This window comes from Amphiprion ocellaris, chromosome 20, assembly GCF_022539595.1.
Source record: "Amphiprion ocellaris isolate individual 3 ecotype Okinawa chromosome 20, ASM2253959v1, whole genome shotgun sequence".
Classification (NCBI taxonomy): Eukaryota; Metazoa; Chordata; class Actinopteri; family Pomacentridae; genus Amphiprion; species Amphiprion ocellaris.
This window is the reverse complement of record NC_072785.1, coordinates 4,704,620-4,725,353: the sequence shown is the minus strand read 5'-3', so window position 1 is coordinate 4,725,353 and position 20,734 is coordinate 4,704,620. Positions and strand designations below refer to the sequence as shown.

The window sequence follows — 20,734 nt, the reverse complement described above, 5'->3', positions numbered from 1 at the left end:
ACTCATCAACCTGGAGCGCATACCATGGTGAATTATTAATTCTCTCCAACAGCTGTGTCTCAATGTCCTCTGCTATTTCCTCAATGCGCCGAGTGACAGTGCTCGCTGAAAGAGGCACCTGAGCAATCTTTTTAACAGCAGCCTCTCCTAGAAGTTCACGGCAAATGTCTTTGGTGGCGGGTAGGATAAGGTCTTCACCAATAGTGAATGGCTTCTTGGCCTTAGCAATACGGTTAGCCACCAAATATGCTGCTTTCAGTGCACTCGCATTTGTTGATGTGGTGGCCATCAGTAACTGCTTCTGCCCTTCATGTTCACGTTTTTTCCTTTGAAAATACTCCAAAGGCTTGTCTTTTACTGTGGGGTGCTTGGTCTCCAAGTGGCGAACCAGTTTTGAAGGCTTCATCGCCTCATTAGAGAGCCGGTCACCGCATATTACGCACAGCGGGCTTGGTGCGTGGGAATCGCCCGTGGCGATGAATCCATATTTTAAATAGGATTCTTGATACTGCCTGTTAAAAGCAGCTTTCCCTTTTTTAGCAGGTGCAGGTTCCTCTTCTGTCCCTTCATTGGACCGTTTCCCCTTCGCAAAGAAACTTTCTAAAGAAGTTTGTTTTTTGCTCATTTTGCTAGCTTGGGGTTTAATTTAGCGGGATGTATCACGTGACTTATGGTGTGCGTCAAGTGACACGGATGTAACAGAGAGAATCCGGCCACTTTTCAAAATAAAAAAATCATTACGACGGATAATAAATCAAACAAATTATGTGGAAAAAAAATAATGGAAATTATTTTTTCTTTCTGTGCGGCCCGGTACCAAATGACCCACGGCCCGGTACCGGGCCGCGGCCCGGGGGTTGGGGATCACTGCTCTGGAGGACCGCTTTTGGCCCACGGGCCTCATGTTGGACACCTCTGCATTTGACTGTCTCTGTTTCTGGTTGTTCCATTCATGGACTTCTACATACATCCTAATCCTAATGTGTGACCTTTGAAAGCACTAAAACATTTCTCTGAGCTAATGTGATCAAACTTCATGCTGTATTTTAGTTCCTACATGTGTGACGTTCCAGTCTGATCTCTGACATAAAGCAGATGTTCTACTGTTGGTCTAAGGAACACCGGACAGCTGTCAGCTTCTAGATCTGCACAAATGGAAGAACAGAAGTGGGATATTTAGACTTTTTCAACACATTTCAACAACATTTAACCCTCTTTCTACCAATGTGAAAACCATTAAATTAGAATTCAGGGGTTATAGAAAATGTTTCAATAATTAGAACCTTCAGATGGAACCCGTCTTATTTAAAACTCTGATATCCAGGACCTGCTGCTCTTGTTACTGGTGAAGTGTGTGGAATAATGAAACTATCTAATGTTATCATTGAGCTGATAATAGATAAATATGCACACAGGAAGTTAAAGAGAGCACAACTGACCTCTGAGGCCACAGAAGACCATCACATCTACTGCTGTTTTAGCTGAATAAATAACTGGAAGAGCTAATATTCCTCATGTTTGGCTTCAAGCAGACCAGCTTCATCTCTAGGCACCGTCTCAAAGAGGATTAAATGTTTGCTTTGTACTTATTTCTCATTTGTCTCTCAGTAATGTGTCACAGTCCTTCCTAAACCCTACAGCTGATGTCTGTGGACCAGTGAGGCTCCTCCAGGTGTGTTCCAGATCAGGTAGAAAGGATTCAGAATCAGTCAGGAGATCATCTACAGAACACTGTCCTGACATTCCCACACACCTCACCATTGTATGCGCAACACGTTATCAGACGAGGTGGCCGAGTGGTTAAGGCGATGGACTGCTAATCCATTGTGCTCTGCACGCGTGGGTTCGAATCCCATCCTCGTCGATGGATGTGTATTTTGTCTCGTGACTTTCGACCCAGAAAAACCTCTTCTATCGCTCATAATGTCAGTTTCACTTCAACAGCGACCAACACACAACTTCCGGTGAGACTAAAAGAAGAAAATAAAACAACAATACTGACGTTGTTCTGTCACTTAGGCATGTGAATATGGTTAAATATAGTTCAATATGGGTCAGTATGGTTCAATATGCTGTCGACAAGAGTCTTAAATTTTTTAAGACACATTTGTGAACACACTGTAAATACTGTCAGTGTCAACACCCTAATACTTTGTTCACAACTGATACTGTGGAGAAAAAGAGTAAAAACAGTTAGTCACCTGTTCTTCTCCTACCTGTACCTATTTATTATTATTATTATTATTATTATTATTATTATTATTATTATTATTATTATTATTATTATTATTATTATTATTATTATTATTAGTTTGCCCACTGGAGGTCAGTATTCACTCATGGTATCAGTGCAGTCAGTCAGGTGTTTCTATTAGTCATGATTAGTTGTCGACAGCAACTAGTACTTCCGGAGCAGCTTCAAAGTTCACTTCGATTTTTATTTCTAGTAGTAATAATAATAATAATAATAATAATAATAATAATAATAATAATAATAATAATAATAATAATAATAATCATTATTATTATACTATATTGTATTTATTTTTACTGTATTATATTACATTATATTCTATTATTTATATTCTATTTATTATGCTATATTATATTATAATATAATATATTCTATAATACTACATTATATTATCTTATACGATATTATATTATTTTATTAGATAAGACAAGATAATCCTTTATTACTCCCCATGCCAGGGGAAATTCACATCGTTAAAGCAGCTTATGTAGCAATAAACATAGTAATAACAATAATAATAATAATAATAATAATAATAATAATAATAATAATAATAATAATAATAATAATAATAATAATAATAATAATAATAATAATAATAATAATAAAATAGTAATAATATTTACAATATGTACACGGATGAGAAATGAGAATGAAGTAGTATAGTACTGACACACTATAAACAACACAATGCAATATTATACTATATTTAGTGATGGCTGATCGAGGCTTTGTTGAAGCTTCGACACTTCATTCAAAACATGGTTCAATTACTCGAGGCTTCACAGACAAACAGTGCTCGAGTAGGACATCTAGTGGTCAATAAAATGAAGTGCAATTGATTCATGTTGGCTCATGGATTGTTTTGGATTTGATTCGCAATGCACGTTCCTGTTTGACTACAGTAGATGACTGTATCTGTGCTAGTGGCTACAATAATGATAGTATTACTAGTAATAATAATGACAATAACTATTGAAGAGCATGTTTCTTATTTGCCATATTTGTCTGTAACCCTATATACTCTTCACTTATATTCTGTGTTATGAAACATTTAAACAGTGCTGCTACATTCATGAGATGTGCTCTATAAATACAGACTGATGTAATTTTCACATGGGGCTGGTGCAAATACAGATTATATTATGGATTTTGGTAAACTATGTCATGGTGTTAATTGGTAAAGAGGTTGGTAAAGAGGGTGTGCTTGAAAACAGATCAGTGGGTGTGCTTGTGTAACTGGATATGGTTTTTTATTTAGAAATAACAATTTATCAACAGTTGTCAGACTCAAGGGGTTTCTTCTTTTACTATTTCCACAGCCCTGAAAAAAGCCTGTTCACACAGCACAGATGAGCCTGGTATCACACAGCATACACTGGACCTGTGAAACAATCACTTACCAAAGTCAATCATAATTTGAATGCATTCAAGTAATTTTCCATTCCATTGAAATTGGGCATTGGCTCCTACAGGCATGCACATCAAGGACAACAATAGTGTAATTATATTTTCTACAGCAGCATCATTGTACATGAGGGCTTGCCCTGAGTTTTCCAATGTAAATACAGGTGAAATAAAAATAACACTCGTAGCTGCCTTGTTATCCGGCAGCAAATGGAAATTATGCCATGCACAGGACCTTTTCCTGATTGGCTCCTGCTGCAGCTCTATCTATCTATCTATATCTATATCTATATCTATATCTATCTATCTATCTATCTATCTATCTATCTATCTATCTATCTATCTATCTATCTATCTATCTATCTATCTATCTATCTATCTATCTATCTATCTATCTATCTATCTATCTATATATATATATATATATACACTACTGTCAAAGCAACTAACGAAGCAGTTGATCAGAGGACCATCACTAACTATATTATATTATGTTATGTCATATTTTATTATACTATATTCTATTCTATGCTATTATAATATATGATACTATATTAAATTATACTATATTATGTTATACGAAATTATATGATTTTATATGATATAATACTATATTATATTATATTATTTTCTATTATTTTATACTATATTATATATTAGTAGTAGTATCTTGCTGGCAGCTACATCAGCATCAGTAATATGAGTTATATATTATATTTTATTATGAATCTGCACCAATCTACGGTTCTGCAGCAGCGTCACCGTTTACACAGGAAGTCACGTGATGCAGTCATGTGACCTGAAGTCTCTCCCACTCAGACCGTCAGTGTTTTCTCGTGGACTGCAGCCTACACAGGTTCCTCCATCATGACTCTGGAAGCCTGGTACATGGACTCCTCTGAGGAGGACCAGAGGAAGCCCCACAGACTGAACCCGAACCAGCCGGTTCCTCTGGAGGACCTGAACCAGCTGGGGGTGTTCTACTGGAAGGTGAGAAGATCAGGAGCTCCTCAGCTGCTGCATTCTTTCTGCACACAGCTCCTCAGCTTGTCGGTGCTTTAGCTGTTCTTTGTATTTATAAAGCTGCTGATATTACATAACTAACGTGACTGATTAGTCTCCTGATCCCAGACCGGTTCAGCTTCATGCTGGTCTCCCAGCGTCAGGAACCTAAAGGCTGGTAGACCTGGTTCAGCTTCATGCTGGTCTCCCAGGCTCAGGAACCTGAAGGCTGGTAGACCTGGTTCAGCTTCATGCTGGTCTCCCAGCCTCAGGAACCTGAAGACTCTCCTCCATGCAGACAGCTGATTGGCTGCACACCTCCTCTACAGGTCAACCACAGGGGACCAGACATCAGGATGACTCAGCAGTTATTTTACCTGCAAATATAGTTTCTGAGGAGGAATGACTGCAGGAACTTTTAGTTTTACTGCTTAAAGCTAGTATATTATTCTACAGGATTTTCTTCTTTCAGGCATTTATCTGATCTTATAATTTATATCAATAAAACAGAGCAACAGTCAGTCTAATAATTAAACACAGTACCTGTATTTACTGCAGTGTTTCTGGGTTGAGTCCTTTAGATTTGGGCTGTTTATTGTCGTCCTCTGGAACTTCACACAGCTTCACAGTAGTCTACTTTATTTTCTTTAATGTTGGTTCATCCAGATTACCAAGAAGTTCAGGAAAGACACAACTGTTCAAAAGTTTGGGGTCTTAGAAATGTCCTCAGCAGTTTTTTTTCAATGAAGATAACAATAAATGAATGATGAATCCAGTGTAGACATTGTTAATGTGGTAAATTAACTTTGAACAGTAGTATACATAAATAAAATAATCTAAAATGAGAATCTTTGTATCTAGCAATTTGGAAAGTTAGATTTCATTTAAATTCTGACACTGGAGGTGAAAGGATTTTCTTTATATTTAGTTTTAAAAAAGACATTTCTGAAGTTCTCCTGCAGCATGACTTTTCCAAACTAAGAGCCTGTGTTGTGCCACATCTACTGAACACAACGTGCACTTTTCACTGGAGCCAGTTTCTAGAAACTGACTAGAATCTTCACTCCTGGTTGTGGCTCTCAGTAGTTTACACCTAACAGACATGGGGAGCTTAAAGTGTTTGGAATCAGGATCACATCATTATCACCACCTAGGAGAGGCACAAACAGACTGTCAGCCTCAAACCAACCACTTCCTGATTAATAACAGATCAGTTTGTTCTCCTGTTTCTGCAGCTGAATGCTGATATCTATGAAGCAGACCCGGAGCTGGAAAAAATCCGCAAAGAGCAGGGCTACACCTACATGGACATCCTCAGTATCCGCAAGGACACCCTACCTGACTATGAGAACAAGGTAGCTGCATGCTAGAACTTGTTTTATGGCTCTTATCCAGGTTGTTCTCTCCTGATTAGATCCTTGCTGGTTTTGTTTCTACTCTCAATGTACATCAAGCGCCTGATAGATTTGTAGAATTCTGTCCGTCTGTCCCTCCAGCTGAAGATGTTCTTCACTGAACACTTACACCTGGACGATGAGATCCGCTACATCCTGGATGGCCGAGCCTACTTTGACATCAGAGACAAGCAGGACAGATGGATCCGAATCGTCCTGGGTAAAGGAGACCTGATCACCCTGCCGGCCGGCATCTACCACCGCTTCACCCTGGATGAAACAGTACGTCTCACATCTGCTACACATCAAAAACCCAAACGACACGACTCACCCCCATAAAGTGTGCTGATGATGTTTGGTAGCATGCAGGAATTCTATGAAGCCACAGTCCTAGAAAAAGCACTTCAGTACAGAACTGTTCTGTTTGTTCTGGGGACAATTAGATACTCAGAACTCAGTTTTAATGATGCCTGAGGAGAAACTGTTCTGCTGCTGAAGAACAATATTTGACTTTCTGAACAAATATTGAGAGCACAACCTGAGTGTTATTTCCATACAGCAGAACACAAACACAACCATGCATTATCAGATAATTAATGAAGCTGATGTTTAATCAAACATATCAGATGAAATATCCCTTTAATATGAAACTAGAGTACGTTGTGCAGTACAGCTGCAGTGCTGTGTGAGCTCTCAGACATGCAGATGTGTTCCTGTTGGTGGGACTGTTGCCACTCTCATGTAAAGCTTCTGTTTTTGAACTCACAGTAAATTTACTTTGAAATTCAGTTTATCTTCAGGCTGTTGGTTTTTCAGCATCTGAATTCAGCAGCTTTTGTTATTCAAACTTCTTTGCAGCTAAACTGGTCAAATGTTTTAGAGTGCCCCAATTGTCAGGTTTTTTATTGAAGTTCAAGTAGTTCAAGTCGAATGAAGAGCTTGAAATGGTCCAAAGGTAAGTGTTGAATTGTCAGGCGTTAAAAAAAACATAAGGTTACCCAAAACTGAAAAGTAATGTCCGTTTCAGAATTATACTAAAAGGCCTTTTCCAGAGAACAGAAATGGGTCAACAACTTAAAGCTGTTCTGCAGCAATGGAGGTTGATCAAGCCTTGAAAGTTGGAGCTACCAAATCCTACAGGTGTCCCAACTTTTCTAGATTCCTTCCAACCTCCTCTGTCTGCATAAAGTAGCGTTGGAACACACCGTGGAACCCTCCAGAGCATTATTAGAACAGGAAGTACTGCAGAAAGTAGTGAGTTGCTATAGAAATGGAGAGAATCACAATCCGCTTTAACGGCCAAGTACGTCCACAACATACAAGGAATTTGGTTTGAGCTGTTGGTGTCACCCTAGGAATATGGAAGGGAATAATAATTTAAAAATATATATAGAAAGAAGAAGTCTACTATCATCTCCACAGTCTGGAGGTGTTCAGCTCCAGGTTGTTCTGGCTGCACCAGATCTCCAACTGCTCAACCTCCTGCCGATATGCAGACTGATCACCGTCCTGGATCAGGACGATGACTGTTGTGTTGTCTGCAACCTTCAGGAGTTTAACTGCTGGGTGCTTGGAGGTGCAGTCGTTGGTGTAGAGCAGTGTTTCTCAAATAGTGGGGCGCGCCCCCCTGGGGGGCCGCAGAGGCATGTCAGGGGGGGCGCGGGCGACTGGGAGGAAAAGGTCCTTCAAGGCGGAACAAGGCGGAACTAATTAGCTGAACTATTGTTTTAACGTCGGCCTGTTTTTCGCGACGTACAACAATACTGAAATTGTGCTGGCCCCATAGACTGTATATGCCATAGATATAAAAAAAATATTAATAACAATGATCTTCTGTATACATCTATGGTATATGCACTGGCCGTTCAGACTCCGAAGTACAGACTCCTGAGAACGGGAGAACGCATCGTTAATGTGCAGTCGGAACACCAGCGTACTTGATCACGTCACATACTCGGCTCATCTCCTCCCATTATTTTTACCAGCGATGTCAAACATACGGCCCGCAGGCCAAAACCGGCCCGCCAGACGGTCCATTTCGGCCCGCAGGTCGGATAAAAATTACTGTAAATGGTAAATTTGTAAAACTGTAAATTTAAAATAATTTCTAGACCATGACAAGTTGTTCTGATCATAAAGTAAAATACTAGATTGTTCAGTTCCAGATAGCTGTGACTGAATGTTTTGTGTTTTTGTAGATAAACTGTTATCTGGCAGCTACAATGCATGTGTAAATGATGAACTGAGGCATAATAGGCTACTGTTGAAATTTAACTTGTTTTCCATAAGAAATTTCAGGTTCATAATATTTTGTAAAAAGATAGTTCATTAAATGTGAACATTTTCAGAATGTACTATTTTTGAACTAAAACAAAGGGGAAAAGTTGGAGTTGTGGTTATTTATAGGTTATTATGCTGTGATTTTACTGGTGGGGCCCACTGGAGATCAGATTGGTTTTATGTGGTCCCTGGACTAAAATGAGTTTGACACCCGTGATCTATATATATCTATATATCTATCTATCTATCTATCTATCTATCTATCTATCTATCTATCTATCTATATATATATATATATATATATATATATATGTAAAGGCGTCCCACGGGCCGCAATCGACCGTCTGGTGGGCCGGTTTTGGCCCGCAGGGTGTATGTTTGACATTGCTGGTAAAAATAATGGGAGGAGATGAGCCGAGTATGTGACGTGATCAAGTACGCTGGTGTTCCGACTGCACATTAATGATGCGTTCTCCTGTTCTCAGGAGTCTGTACTTCGGAGTCTGAACGGCCAGTGCATATACCATAGATATATACAGAAGATCATTGTTATTAATATTTTTTTATATCTATGGCATATACAGTCTATGGGGCCAGCACAATTTCAGTATTGTTGTACGCTGCGAAAAACAGGCCGACGTTAAAACAATAGTTCAGCTAATTAGTTCCGTGTTGAAGGACCTTTTCCTCCCAGTCTCCCGCGCCCCCCCTGACATGCCTCTGCGGCCCCCCAGGGGAGGGCGCCCCACTATTTGAGAAACACTGCTCTAGAAGGACTTCATGACCACAGATGTCAGAGCTGCTGGTCTGCAGTCATTCAGTCCTGTGATGGAGGGTTCTTGGGAACCGGGATGATGGTGGAACGTTGTGAACTTCACATAGTTCCCGGGAACTGTTGAAGATCCTGGTGAAGATCGGAGCCAGCTGGTCAGCACAGGCTTTAAGACAGGAGGGTGATATTCCATCTGGGATGCAGTTCACGTCTACTTCACGCACTATGAGCGTGACGGGGGGCAGTTTGGGGTGTGAGGAGGTTGTTGGTGTGGTTGTTGGGTGGGTGAGGGGTGTGAATCTGTCTCTTTCAGACCTACAGTAGAAGGTATTGAGGTTGTTGCCCAGATCTGTTTGCTTCAGCATCAGCTGTAGTTGGTGATGTCTAGAAGGCCTCTCCGCACTGAAGCAGAGTCGTTAGCTGAGAACCGGTTCTTCAGCTTGTCAGAGTAGCTCCTCTTAGCCACTCTGATGTCTTTGTTCAGTGTGTTCCTGGCCTTCTTGAACAGGTCTCCGTCCCTCCTGTAGGCATCCTCCTAGGCGTGGTGGAGCTGTCGCAGGTTGGTGGTGAACCATGGCTTGTTATTGTTGTAAATCCTGAACATGTCCTCACAGAAACTGATGTAAGCCGTCACAGTGTCTGTCAGATCATCCAGGCTGTTGTTGGCAGCTTCAAAAACACACCAGTCTGTGCAGTCAAATAGGCTTGAAGTTCCTGCTTTGCCTCACTGGTCCATTCCACACATGTACAGAGGGAGAGGAACCCTGAACCTAAACAGCTACCAGAGCATTCTGCAGCTCCATGCAGAACCCTCTGGTATGTTCTAGTTGGTCAGGAGTTCATCCTACAGCAGATAATGATCCAGAACATCAGTCCAAGCTCTGCCAGAACCACCTTAGGAACAAAGAACCAGATGGTGAGCTTGAAGACATGGAGTGGCAGCACAGTCTCCAGACTTAAACCCCATGGAGCTGGTTTGGATGAACTGGACAGAAGAGTGAAAGCAAAGAACCTACAAGAACCACACATTTATGGAAAATTCTGCTACAGAGTTGGAAGAACTTTCTGAAGAATATTTGATTTCCATTGTGGACAGAATGAGTGTGTTCAGCTGTTAGATCTGCCAACGGTGGTACTTTGACGAGTCAAAATTTTAGAACACATTTTGGTTTCTAAATTGATTTCTTTTTTAACTTCATTTCAGAGTATAATGAGACATTAACATGTAGAATTTCCAATAAAAAAAACTGGAAAAACTTGGGCGTTCTATAACTTTTGTCCGGTGGTGTAACTGACCAGCTTCTGATCTGAACTGCTTGTGTCCACAGGACTACACTAAGGTCATGAGGCTGTTTGTGGGGGAGCCGGTGTGGAAGGCTTACAACAGGCCCGCTGACGACTTTGACATCCGCCAGAAGTACGTGGCTTCTCTGAAGGCATCCTGAGGAACTACTGAGTGGATTCACTACAGGACCACTGCTCACACTAATGATTCTCTGGTGATTGGGAAGAAGCAAATAATTAGAATAGTGAGAAATCTCCTACAGACGGTTAAAGCAAAGCAATCATTACACACCAAGAGGCCTTTTAGAGATGGATGAAATGATGTAGCCCTATAGGGGGGATTTTCATAGATACACATCATTGTACTATAAATTTCACTATAAATCAGAACTTAGAAGCACATTTAACTGTGATCACATCATAAAATGATACAAAACACCACCCAACAACCTTTCACATGGTTCAGTCCAGCTTCATGTCAACCACCTTCCATTTAAATGCTGCCCAGAGGTTAAAGCATCTGGAATAATAATGGAATCTAACATTTTAAAAGGGGCCATTCTGCAGGAGTTCTTTACTTTTAGAACAGTTCAACATCATTTCCCTCTACTTTTACCAGAGTAAGTATTAAATCATGGGCCTGAATACTTGTTTCACATCAAAATAAGCTGATAAATGCTTTATTCTCTTAAATGTAGAAATAATTCTGGCATCACTATTTTCTAATTTTATATTCCAATCTGTCGGGATCAATAAAGAGAAATGACATGAGCTATCTGAGCTAATGGGGTGAAGCATCACTGACAGATCAATCTAGTTTTTATTGTAAGAAAAATAAAGCTGCTAATAATTTAGTCTCTGTGTGTGTTTATCATCTTTGCATTTAATCAGGTTGATTTAAAAGTACAGTTTTATTTAGAATAAAACAAAATTTATTTTAATGTACATAAATATGATCAGCACAATATGTAAACAGTGGAAGACAAATCAATAAAAGACAGTTATCTTGATATAATCATTTCAAAAGAAAAAAAATCCACCTCTTTGATATGTACAGTTCTGGATTTCTACTTTACATTTCTGTTTAGTGGACGATGCAATCTGATGGGCTTCGTTAGTTTCACTAGTTAATGAGTGAAAGTGGTCTGTTAATGCACCGTTACAGGTGAGGAAGGAGCTTTAAAAAGGGCTGCTGTGGAGTTTATTAGTCTTTAAACAGTGCGGCTCAGGATAATGCCCATCTCGGGGGTCACATTACGAGCCAGCAGTTCCCTAAAAACCTGACAGACTGTAGTGTGACCGTTTGTTTTTACTCCTCATAAAGGATCATCTGATGGTTCCTCTGTAGTGGTGTTGACTGGGATTTCTTTGCTAAAATATCACAAGTGTAAAAGAATATTTGGGGAATGTGTTTATTTGTGTTCTTACCAAGTTGAGGATCTCAATTTCCTTCTTCTCTGTCTGCTAAACATGAAGCTGTAGGCAGCAGCCGTGTAGCTTAGCTTAGCATCAATGCTAACAACAAGAGAAAGCAGCTGACCGACACTAAGGACTGTGTGTATTACAGGGTAGGGTTAGGCTGTTTCTTTAGGGACGTCTATGGTTGTGTGATGGACAGCTGGAGGTGTCAATGGGCTAGTTTACAGTTACCTTGCTGGCTAAGTTAGTAAAGAAGTGCTTGTTGCTCTCAGTTGTCCCTGAGAAACCAGTAAAACTATAAAAAATAAAGTAGGAAACATACTAAAGCTTGTTAACCTGCTACAATCATCATACCCTTCTATTTAGTTTTAACTGTGATTCAAATGCAATCCAATTTTTCTAATACAACAGGGCTCACGAGTGAAGCAGACTGAAGTATCGAGGTATCCTACCTCCAAGATGTATGACCTTTACGAAAAAACGGAATCATAATTCATTGCCAATCAGATCCCACCAAATTTTTTGTATTGCACTTTCACTATCAAAGACTTTTCGATCATATATGTGCTTCAGTTATCCAGTAAAAGACTTTCACCACCTGTGTTTACAGTCTAGTGGTGGAGATATCAAATCACAATGTATTGGAACAAAAACTTAAAATGTAATGACCAATAACAGCATAAAACACTGTTTGTAATAATAGCTCACACAGCTGGTAGGAAACACGGCAACGCTGCTGCTGTGGTGGTGATTAGTTCTCTATGAATAACCTCAATCACATGAACCTCATTCTACAGGTCTTAGCAGGACCTCGATCTCCCGTTTCTTGTCCTGGTTCAGTGACTTCATCGATTCTCACTTGTTGCTTAGCAACAATCAGCGGGTCTGGTCAAGAAATACTCGAGTATGTAACCTGTAACTCTACACTTCTGATTTAAGAGGTTATAATGTGTTCATTGACAGGTTCTACCAGCTGCTGTAGCTTCATATGTAGGAGTTAGAGGGATTTCAGTCCTCAGGAAATAAACACATTTCCCCAAAATGCCAGACTCTTGTGTTACACTGTAAAATAAAACTGGTGTACATACAGGGTTTTTACTGGTCCAGTCTACCAGTATATGTGAGCTGATTTTGTTGCTGGGCTTCTCAGAAATGTGTACCCATGCTGGATTATTAACAATAAAACCAGCTCTCAGACATCTAGTATCAACTTACATTTGGGAAACCAAACATCCCATCACCACGCTCTGACAGGATGCGGAGCTTTCCTCCCTCCTGTACATTCTACTTTAATTCTGCGTCTCCCAGGAGGACAGGTGTAGTGTGTCTCCATCCCAGTTCTCCTGCCTCTACACCAGTTTGAGGCACTGGGTGTTGAAGCTGTCTCCCTCCCGGCAGGCCACGGCCTCCAGCAGGGCCTGCTTCTTCTGGGTGCTGCGAGACGACTCCAGCTCATACATAGTGGTCAGGTTGAAGAGCACGCTCTCATGGAGGTAGAGCGCAGGGTCCTGCTGCACCAGGCCCTCCAGCTGGCCCAGGGACTCCTTCAGCCGCCCCAGGTACAGCAGGCACACCGCTGCATTGTTATTGGCCTGAAAACACAGGAGGGAGAAGAAGAGTTTCAACGGTGATTTATCATTAACTGTGTCAGTCTATTTAGAATCACGCCACTGTTTAGGATCCTAAGTTATATTTAATTTTTAAATTACTTTTTTGCCACTCCAGAGTTCCACGGTGGAGCTCCAACACTTGCAGCATAAACTAGCAGAATAAATGAATAGTGTTTCTAAGTAAGTTTTATTCTGCTTTTAGATGAGTTGTCCCTTGAAGGCTTTTTATGCTTTTGAGATCAATTTTACAGTCACAACGTGGAAATTAAAAGCAATGTTCTGAACCTGAAAATGGACAGAAACCTAGGAGGAATTTATAATTACATTCATAAAAGGTAAGTTCAGCATTGTCAGTACTGCCTGTAATAACGTTATTCTAGAAGGCCAGAGGACAGCAGCTGCTACCAAAGTTCCTAAACAGAGCTGCCAACAGCTCCACAGCTCTCTACTGAACATGCAGTTTTCTGGTTGTATAATCTGTACACAAACATGGCTGTAGACATGAGAACTACTAAGCACCGGCTCTGTGTTCTGTTAAGTGGCTGGATGCCGTCAGAGTGCTGCCATCACTGTGATGTTGCAGATTCTGCTATCATTGGAGCTGAACGGTCATAAACTAAAGCCTGTGTTTAGCAGCTGCATCTGGCAAAAAACTCTAAAGCCTGAGAATAAAAAACTGCCTGTTCACAGTTATTTTCTTTAACAGAGCCGAGAATACAAAAGCAATGTATAACAGGTGTTGACTTAGTTATATTTGAAAAAACAGCATCTAGTGTTTAAAATGCCGTAACTCTTATTGTAGTAGTTTAGACCCTCAGTAACAAAACGCTGTTTACTTAAATTAAGTACAACATGTTATTATTATTAATATTATTACTACTCTGCCAAGGAAAGTCGGAGTTATGTGACAACTGCTGTACTTTGTCCGTCCGTCTGTCTGTCAGCAACATTACTCAAAAAATTACTCAAAAACAGATTTGGATGAAATTTTCAGGGAAGGTCAGAAATGACACAAGGATCGAGTGATCAGATTTTGGCAGTGATGCAGCTTATAGTCTGGATCCATGGATTTGTTAAAGATTTCTGTATCATACTAGATAGCGGCACGGTGTCACTGTAACCATGACAACAAGTGAACACTACATCAGCTGCCTGCTGATGATCACATGATTGTGATCCTACTACAAATCCACCGCTGAGGACTTATCAGGACTTATCCATCAGAAATGATACAAGGAACAACTGATTAAATTGTGGGGGTGTTTCTGAATCCCATCAATTCCCGCCGCCCGCTACATATTTAGGTCACATGATTTAGTATCCGTACATAACGTACACATGGAAAACACACACCTGTGCTCACAGCAAGGTCACTTTCTTTGTGGGTACATCTATATTAGATGGACACATTTTTTGTTGCCGTGATTTTTGCCACAAATTTTGTCACGCTTTCAGCCGGGGTTGTTTCTTCTTCTTCGTCATCTTCTTCCGTCTTCTTCTTCTTCTTTTTCTTCCACCATCAGAGTTGAGTCAGTAGTGTAACATCAGTTACACAAATTCAAATGGTGTCTGCACCCCTTTTACAACAAACCCTGTTAGCATACTGCAGCTAAAATAGCAACACCTTCTGCACTGTGAAAACATTCATCCTCAACTAAATGTCACAGAGCAGACAGTTTGGGGGAAAACGCACATGCTGTTACACTCCTACCTCAGTGCTGGGTGAATACTGTTTGTAGATTTAATACTTAATGCTCTGCACTTAACTCACTGTTAATCCTCTCTTTTACTCAATGTTTTTTCTTATAAATTATAAACTCTTCCTCTAAGGTGCAGTGATGAAATCAAAACATGTCTTTCTGACATTACCTCGACTTGAAGTGGTCACAATTATCAACACAATACCACTATATCATTAAATGTTAATTAATAAATCTGAAATTTTGATGAAGATCAAGCCTGACCATTCCACGGTACCCATCCCCCAAAACATCTGAGATCATAGATGCTCTAAGGACTAATCATGAGCAAGTCTAATTAATGTAATGTAGAGTTAATAGCTTAAATACTTCTGTAGTAGTGTAGGGTAGTGGATGTGGTAGTACTTACAACAGGGTTTTTTGGGTCAATTTTTAACACTTCAATGAAGGATGCATGTGCTTCGGTGTAGTTGTTCTGACTGAGGTAGACAAAAGCCCTGAAAAACACAAACACACACTTTATCTACAAACAGTTCTGACAACAGGTGCTACTAGCAGTAGAAGCTAAACAAGCAAACAACCACCAGGATGTGATCAGTGGACACGCCTTTTCAAAACCACAAAGCAAAACGGATTCTTCTGGTAACCAAACACGTTACTTAACGGCAACAATCATAATTCAAGTCAAGTCTTGGAGCTCTGTTGCATATATTACCCCACCTCTACCCCTTTGTTTCCTGCCTGTCTTCACTATTAACAACCCACTACTGGGAAAAATGTAAACCCAGCATTAGTCTGCTGCTGGAACTCCTCTCTCTCAAACAGGTTTTAGAATCTGGCTAAAGGAATTTGCTCCCATTCATCCACAACAGGCTTCGTCAGGTCGGGCACTGATACTGGGAGATAAAGTCTGGCTTCCAGTTGTTCCTCTTCTTTCTAAAAGAGTTGGATGGGATTAAGGTCAGGGCTTTGAGAGAAACCAGTTAAGCTGTTCCACAATAAACTGGGCTCATTGTACACTACTGTTCAAAAGTTTGGGGTCACCCAGACAATTCCATGTTTTCCATGAAAACTCACACTTTTACCCATGTGCTAACATAACCGCACAAGGGTTTTCTAATCATCAATTAGCCTTTCAACACCATTAGCTAACACAATGTAGCATTAGAACACAGGAGTGATGGTTGCTGGAAATGTTCCTCTGTACCCCTATGGAGATATTCCATTAAAAATCAGCTGTTTCCAGCTACAATAGTCATTTATCACATTAACAACGTCTACACTGGATTTATCATTCATTTCATGGTATCTTCATCGAAAAAAATGATTTTCTTTCAAAACTAAGGACATTTCAAAGTGACCCTAAATATTTGAACATTAGTGTACCTTTATCTTATCATATAGTAGAACAATGCTGTCCAAAACACTGTATGCTGCACTGTTAGGATTTCTACACCAAACCATAAAACGTTGACCCAGACCAAGAGTACTCAGACAGGGGACTGCATGTCATCTGTTCTATATTACCTATATGGACACAAAACAATCAAGCATCTGATCTTTAACCCTCGTATCGTCCTGCGGGTCAAAACTGACCCGTTTTAAAGTTTGAAAATGTAGGAAAAAATATATATTTTCACAGTGAAACTTCTGATGTCCACATTCTCAACATTTTTGGGAAATCTTTAAACATTTTTTGGTGGAAAAAAAAGAAATGTTAAAAATATTTCTTAAGAACATTCACAAAAAATCAACCAAAATCCACCGAAGTTCGCTGGATTTTGGTTGATTTTTTGGTGAATGTTCTTAAAGAAAATATTAAAGTTTTACTGATATATATGGAATCACTTTAGATATTTTTAGGATTTCTTTTGGAAGATTTTTACTCATTTTTGGAAAATATTTACAAGAATTTTTTTTTGCCAAATTTGTGGGATTTTTTTCAAAATTAAACTTTTCAGGGAAACTTTAAAGGAATTATTGGAATTTTCTTCCTGAAAGTTTTGCAAATTTTCAGAAATTTGGGGAATTTTTTTGCTTATTTTTGGGATTTTTTTCAGACAAGGAAACAATATTTTTTGGAGCTCGTAAATGAGGACAACAGGAGGGTTAATCAACACACTTTTTGCTCATGCTTACATTACTATGGGTGAACAATCAGTAATGACATGGACAGTTAATGTTAAAATACTATATGTGTATTTTAAAATACTAAACAGCTGAAGCTTCCTATGTAAATGACTGGAGGCTAGACAGCATGTCATATCTAAGGTACAAAGTGGAATAAAAGTTAGGTTGCGTTTAGTAGGTATAACATTTTGCTTTCATTCCAGTCTGTTCATTCTGGCCTATTACACAAAGTAGTAAAAATATGAACAGCTAAGTATTATTTATAGGTGATATGACTCCATGAAGACACCAAGCTCCTGCTGTTCAACATGAGGGAGACGGGTTGTCACCTGAACTTTGCCTTATACTCCACATCACCTCACAGCTACAGAGGTGTGACCTCCTGTGTTAAATCTCATGCCAGGAGGAAGCATGAACTTGCGAAAAGCCCTGAAGGAAGCGCAGAGTCCACAAAGCAGGAATCATCCCAAATGGCATACAGAGGCGTTAAATGCACAACACAGACGTACCTGTTCATTAACACGCATGTGGTGTGGCTGAGCTGGCTGCCTTTCATCTGGCAGGCTTTCTCCACATCCTGAAAGTATCTCTCTGCCGTTTTAACATCTCCGATCTGGCAAAGAACAAAGTCAGTGGCGACACATTACCAGCTGATCTCAGTTTGTGTACTAAGGTTTGTGTAGGGCAAAGAGGAGTAGTTTAGATTTCCTGTAGTAGTAAAGTAAGGATGACATCAAGAATTATTTTTGCTGATTCACAAGAAATATTGACACAGTGAATTTAAAAGGTAGGAGTAATTGTAAGGAAACTAGGCTACTAAAATCCCGTCCATTTTGTGCATGTACAGTGTAAGACGACAGTTGAAGCTCTATTAGTTTTGACAGATAAAAAGCTCTTCTAGCGGAAGTAAACGTGCTTCTTTCATAAAATGAAGTACTGAGTCTGTGTAGAGATAAATGCAATGGGAGAAGTGAACTGTGACTCTCTCACTAAAGAAAAACATCAAATCACTGAAGCTTTCAATCAGTTTGTTTCTAACTACAAGAACGAAGTGTTTCCAATTCTGTGTGTTTTTCTCTTAACAGTGGATGAGGCTCAGGAGTATTATTTATATTATTTATAGTCATTAAAACACCAAATTAATGGGAAAAAACAGTGTCTCAGAAAGAAGAAATTAAAAATGATGGTATCATAAACCTGCAGAAATGTTGAATTATCCTGGAATGCTTCTATATTACTAACCAAGGGTTAGGGTTAGCCCTAACCCAAACAATTTCATGTTTTCCATGAAAACTCCCACTTTTATCCATGTGCTAACATAACTGCACAAGGATTTTCTACTCATCAATGAGTCTTTCAACACCATTAGCTAACACAATGTAGCATTAGAGCACAGGAGTGATGGTTGCTGGAAATGTTCCTCTGTACCCCTATGGAGATATTCCATTAAAAATCTGCTGTTTACATCCCTCATTGTCTCTCCTTCACTGCTGGCTTAAATTTTGTTGATCAGGATCCATTTTTCCCTCCTCTGTCAGAGGTCCAAATGTTGGTATTGCGAGCACAATATTTGAAGCATATTGGTTTGAGTCTTCAGTGTATTTGTGTAAATTTATTTTCCTTTTTGGGTATTTATACACTTGGAAACAGATAATCTAGCAAATGGGAGGGATATGTATGCCTCTCTCTCTCTCTCTCTCTCTCTCTCTCTCTATGTGTGTGTGTGTGTATATATATATGTGTATATGTATATGTATATATATATATATATATATATATATATATATATATATATATATATATATATATACATATATATATATATATATATATATATATATATATATATATATATATATATATATATATATATACACATACGGTGGTGTACGTAACAAAGAAGTAGTTAGTATTTAGAATTGCCTTCATGAATGACTAGTCAGTCAAAAGTAGGAATGTGTCAATCATAATCCTTGTACCAGGAACACTTAAATATTTTGGGAAATTATTGCAATTACTTAATTATTATTTAAAGAATTATTTCTTGGGACTTAAATGACAAAATCTCTATAAATCTCAGGCATCATAACATACAGATCCATCTATCTGCTGATGTGCAAACCTGCAAGAAGATGCGTCCGATACCACTGAGCAGCTGCACACACTGCTGGGGTTCATACTGGATGATGGAGTGATAGGTCTCCACAGCCAGAACGTAGTCCTGAGGACAGAGAGACAGTGATTAAAGACAAAGAAAAGGCACACAGGATAATAAGAGTGAGAGTGACGAATAGAGGGCAGTAGACAAAAAGAGAAGTTAGAGGTAAAGTGAGGTAAACGGTGGGAGGAGGAGACAGGTGGAGGGCGAGCGGGGTAAAAAAGAGCAGAGTTTAAGCATGGAGAGAGAGAGAGCATTAATCAAACATATGGAGTATTAGCGGGGCGATGTGACCCTCCTCCCACCTCCACACTGTGAGGCTACACATCGCTCATATGGTGACTGCAATGCTGAGCAGGCGACAGAGAGAGGTCAGAGAGGTGTGTGTGTGTGTGTGTGTGTGTGTGTGTGTGTGTGTGTGTGTGTGTGTGTGTGTGGAGGGAGTGTGTACTGGGCTGGAAAGAGTTCACTCTACATGTGTGTGTATCACATAATGTTTAAAACTCCTCACAAAATTAGACATGATATAGTGGAATGCAGCTACATCATATTTACTACTGGCTATGCTGCATTTCTGTAAATATGGATAATGCATTCTGCCTTATGGTTAGTCCAAAATAGTGGAAAACTGTTAAAATGAAAATATGGGAGGACTTGACACTACTGTAAACCCTAAATTTATACAAACACAATTATTTATCTTTTCTGTATTCACTGCAAACCGTGTGCTTTATTAAAGGCAGTCTGCTTATAGGAAGTAGCTGAAACTTTGTTTATATGATTTTTCTTTGGTTTTGGCTCCTTAACCCTCCTGCTGTCCTCATTTATGGGCACCAAAAATATCGTTTCCTTGTCTGAAAAATATCCAAAAATTCTGCAAAAAAATTCCCCAAATTTCTGAAAATTTGCAAAAACTTCAGGAAGAAAATTCCAATAATTCCTTAATAGTTTCCCTGAAAAGTTTTATTTTTAAAAAAATCCCCCAAATTTGGTAGGAAAATTCTTGTAAATATTTTCAAAAAATGAGTAAAAATCATGCAAAAAAAATCCTAAAAATATCTAAAGTGATTCCATATACATCAGTAAAACTTCTAATATTTTCTTTAAGAACATTCAGCAAAAAATCAACCAAAATCCAGCGAACTTTGGTGGATTTTGGTTGATTTTTTGTGAATGTTCTTAAGAAATATTTTTGACATTTCTTTTTTTCCACCAAAAAATGTTCAGAGATTTCCCAAAAATGTTGAAAATATGGACATCAGAAGTTTCACTGTGGAAATACATATTTTTTTCCACATTTTCAAACTTTGAAACGGGTCAATTT

General features: G+C 39.2%; 2 protein-coding genes and 1 non-coding gene across 4 annotated transcripts in view; 2 read left to right on the top strand and 1 right to left on the bottom strand.

Moving 5' to 3' along the window:
* The first annotated feature begins 1,782 nt into the window (after positions 1-1,782).
* trnas-gcu (transfer RNA serine (anticodon GCU)) lies at positions 1,783-1,864 on the top strand. The gene has a single exon. It is a non-coding gene; the product is annotated as a tRNA-Ser (tRNA).
* A 2,603-nt stretch (positions 1,865-4,467) lies between these two features.
* adi1 (acireductone dioxygenase 1) lies at positions 4,468-11,247 on the top strand. Its single transcript, XM_023297576.3, has 4 exons — positions 4,468-4,651; positions 5,899-6,018; positions 6,160-6,339; positions 10,438-11,247. Exons 1-4 carry the CDS (start codon positions 4,529-4,531, stop codon positions 10,552-10,554), a joined length of 540 nt encoding a protein of 179 aa, XP_023153344.1. The 5' UTR covers positions 4,468-4,528; the 3' UTR covers positions 10,555-11,247.
* Positions 11,248-11,256: 9 nt separating this feature from the next.
* trappc12 (trafficking protein particle complex subunit 12) overlaps positions 11,257-20,734 on the bottom strand; it is a 39,718-nt gene continuing 30,240 nt past the window's right edge. The window contains exons 9-12 of one of the 2 annotated variants that reach the window (XM_023297575.3): positions 19,375-19,473; positions 17,762-17,865; positions 15,532-15,619; positions 11,257-13,404 (exon numbers count right to left, since the gene is read on the bottom strand). In XM_023297575.3, the coding sequence (XP_023153343.1) occupies positions 13,162-13,404; positions 15,532-15,619; positions 17,762-17,865; positions 19,375-19,473 (534 nt within the window). In that variant the 3' untranslated portion in view covers positions 11,257-13,161. Of the gene's footprint in view, positions 13,405-15,531; positions 15,620-15,662; positions 16,059-17,761; positions 17,866-19,374; positions 19,474-20,734 lie in introns of those variants that run through there. The other variant, XM_055005819.1, reaches the window with a different exon arrangement.

Coding starts and splice junctions, on each gene's coding strand:
- adi1 (XM_023297576.3), top strand. CDS start 4,529: ATGACTCTGGAAGCCTGGTACATGGACTCCTCTGAGGAGGACCAGAGG. Junction 4,652..5,898: donor TGGGGGTGTTCTACTGGAAG/GTGAGAAGATCA, acceptor CTGTTTCTGCAG/CTGAATGCTGATATCTATGA. Junction 6,340..10,437: donor GCTTCACCCTGGATGAAACA/GTACGTCTCACA, acceptor TTGTGTCCACAG/GACTACACTAAGGTCATGAG.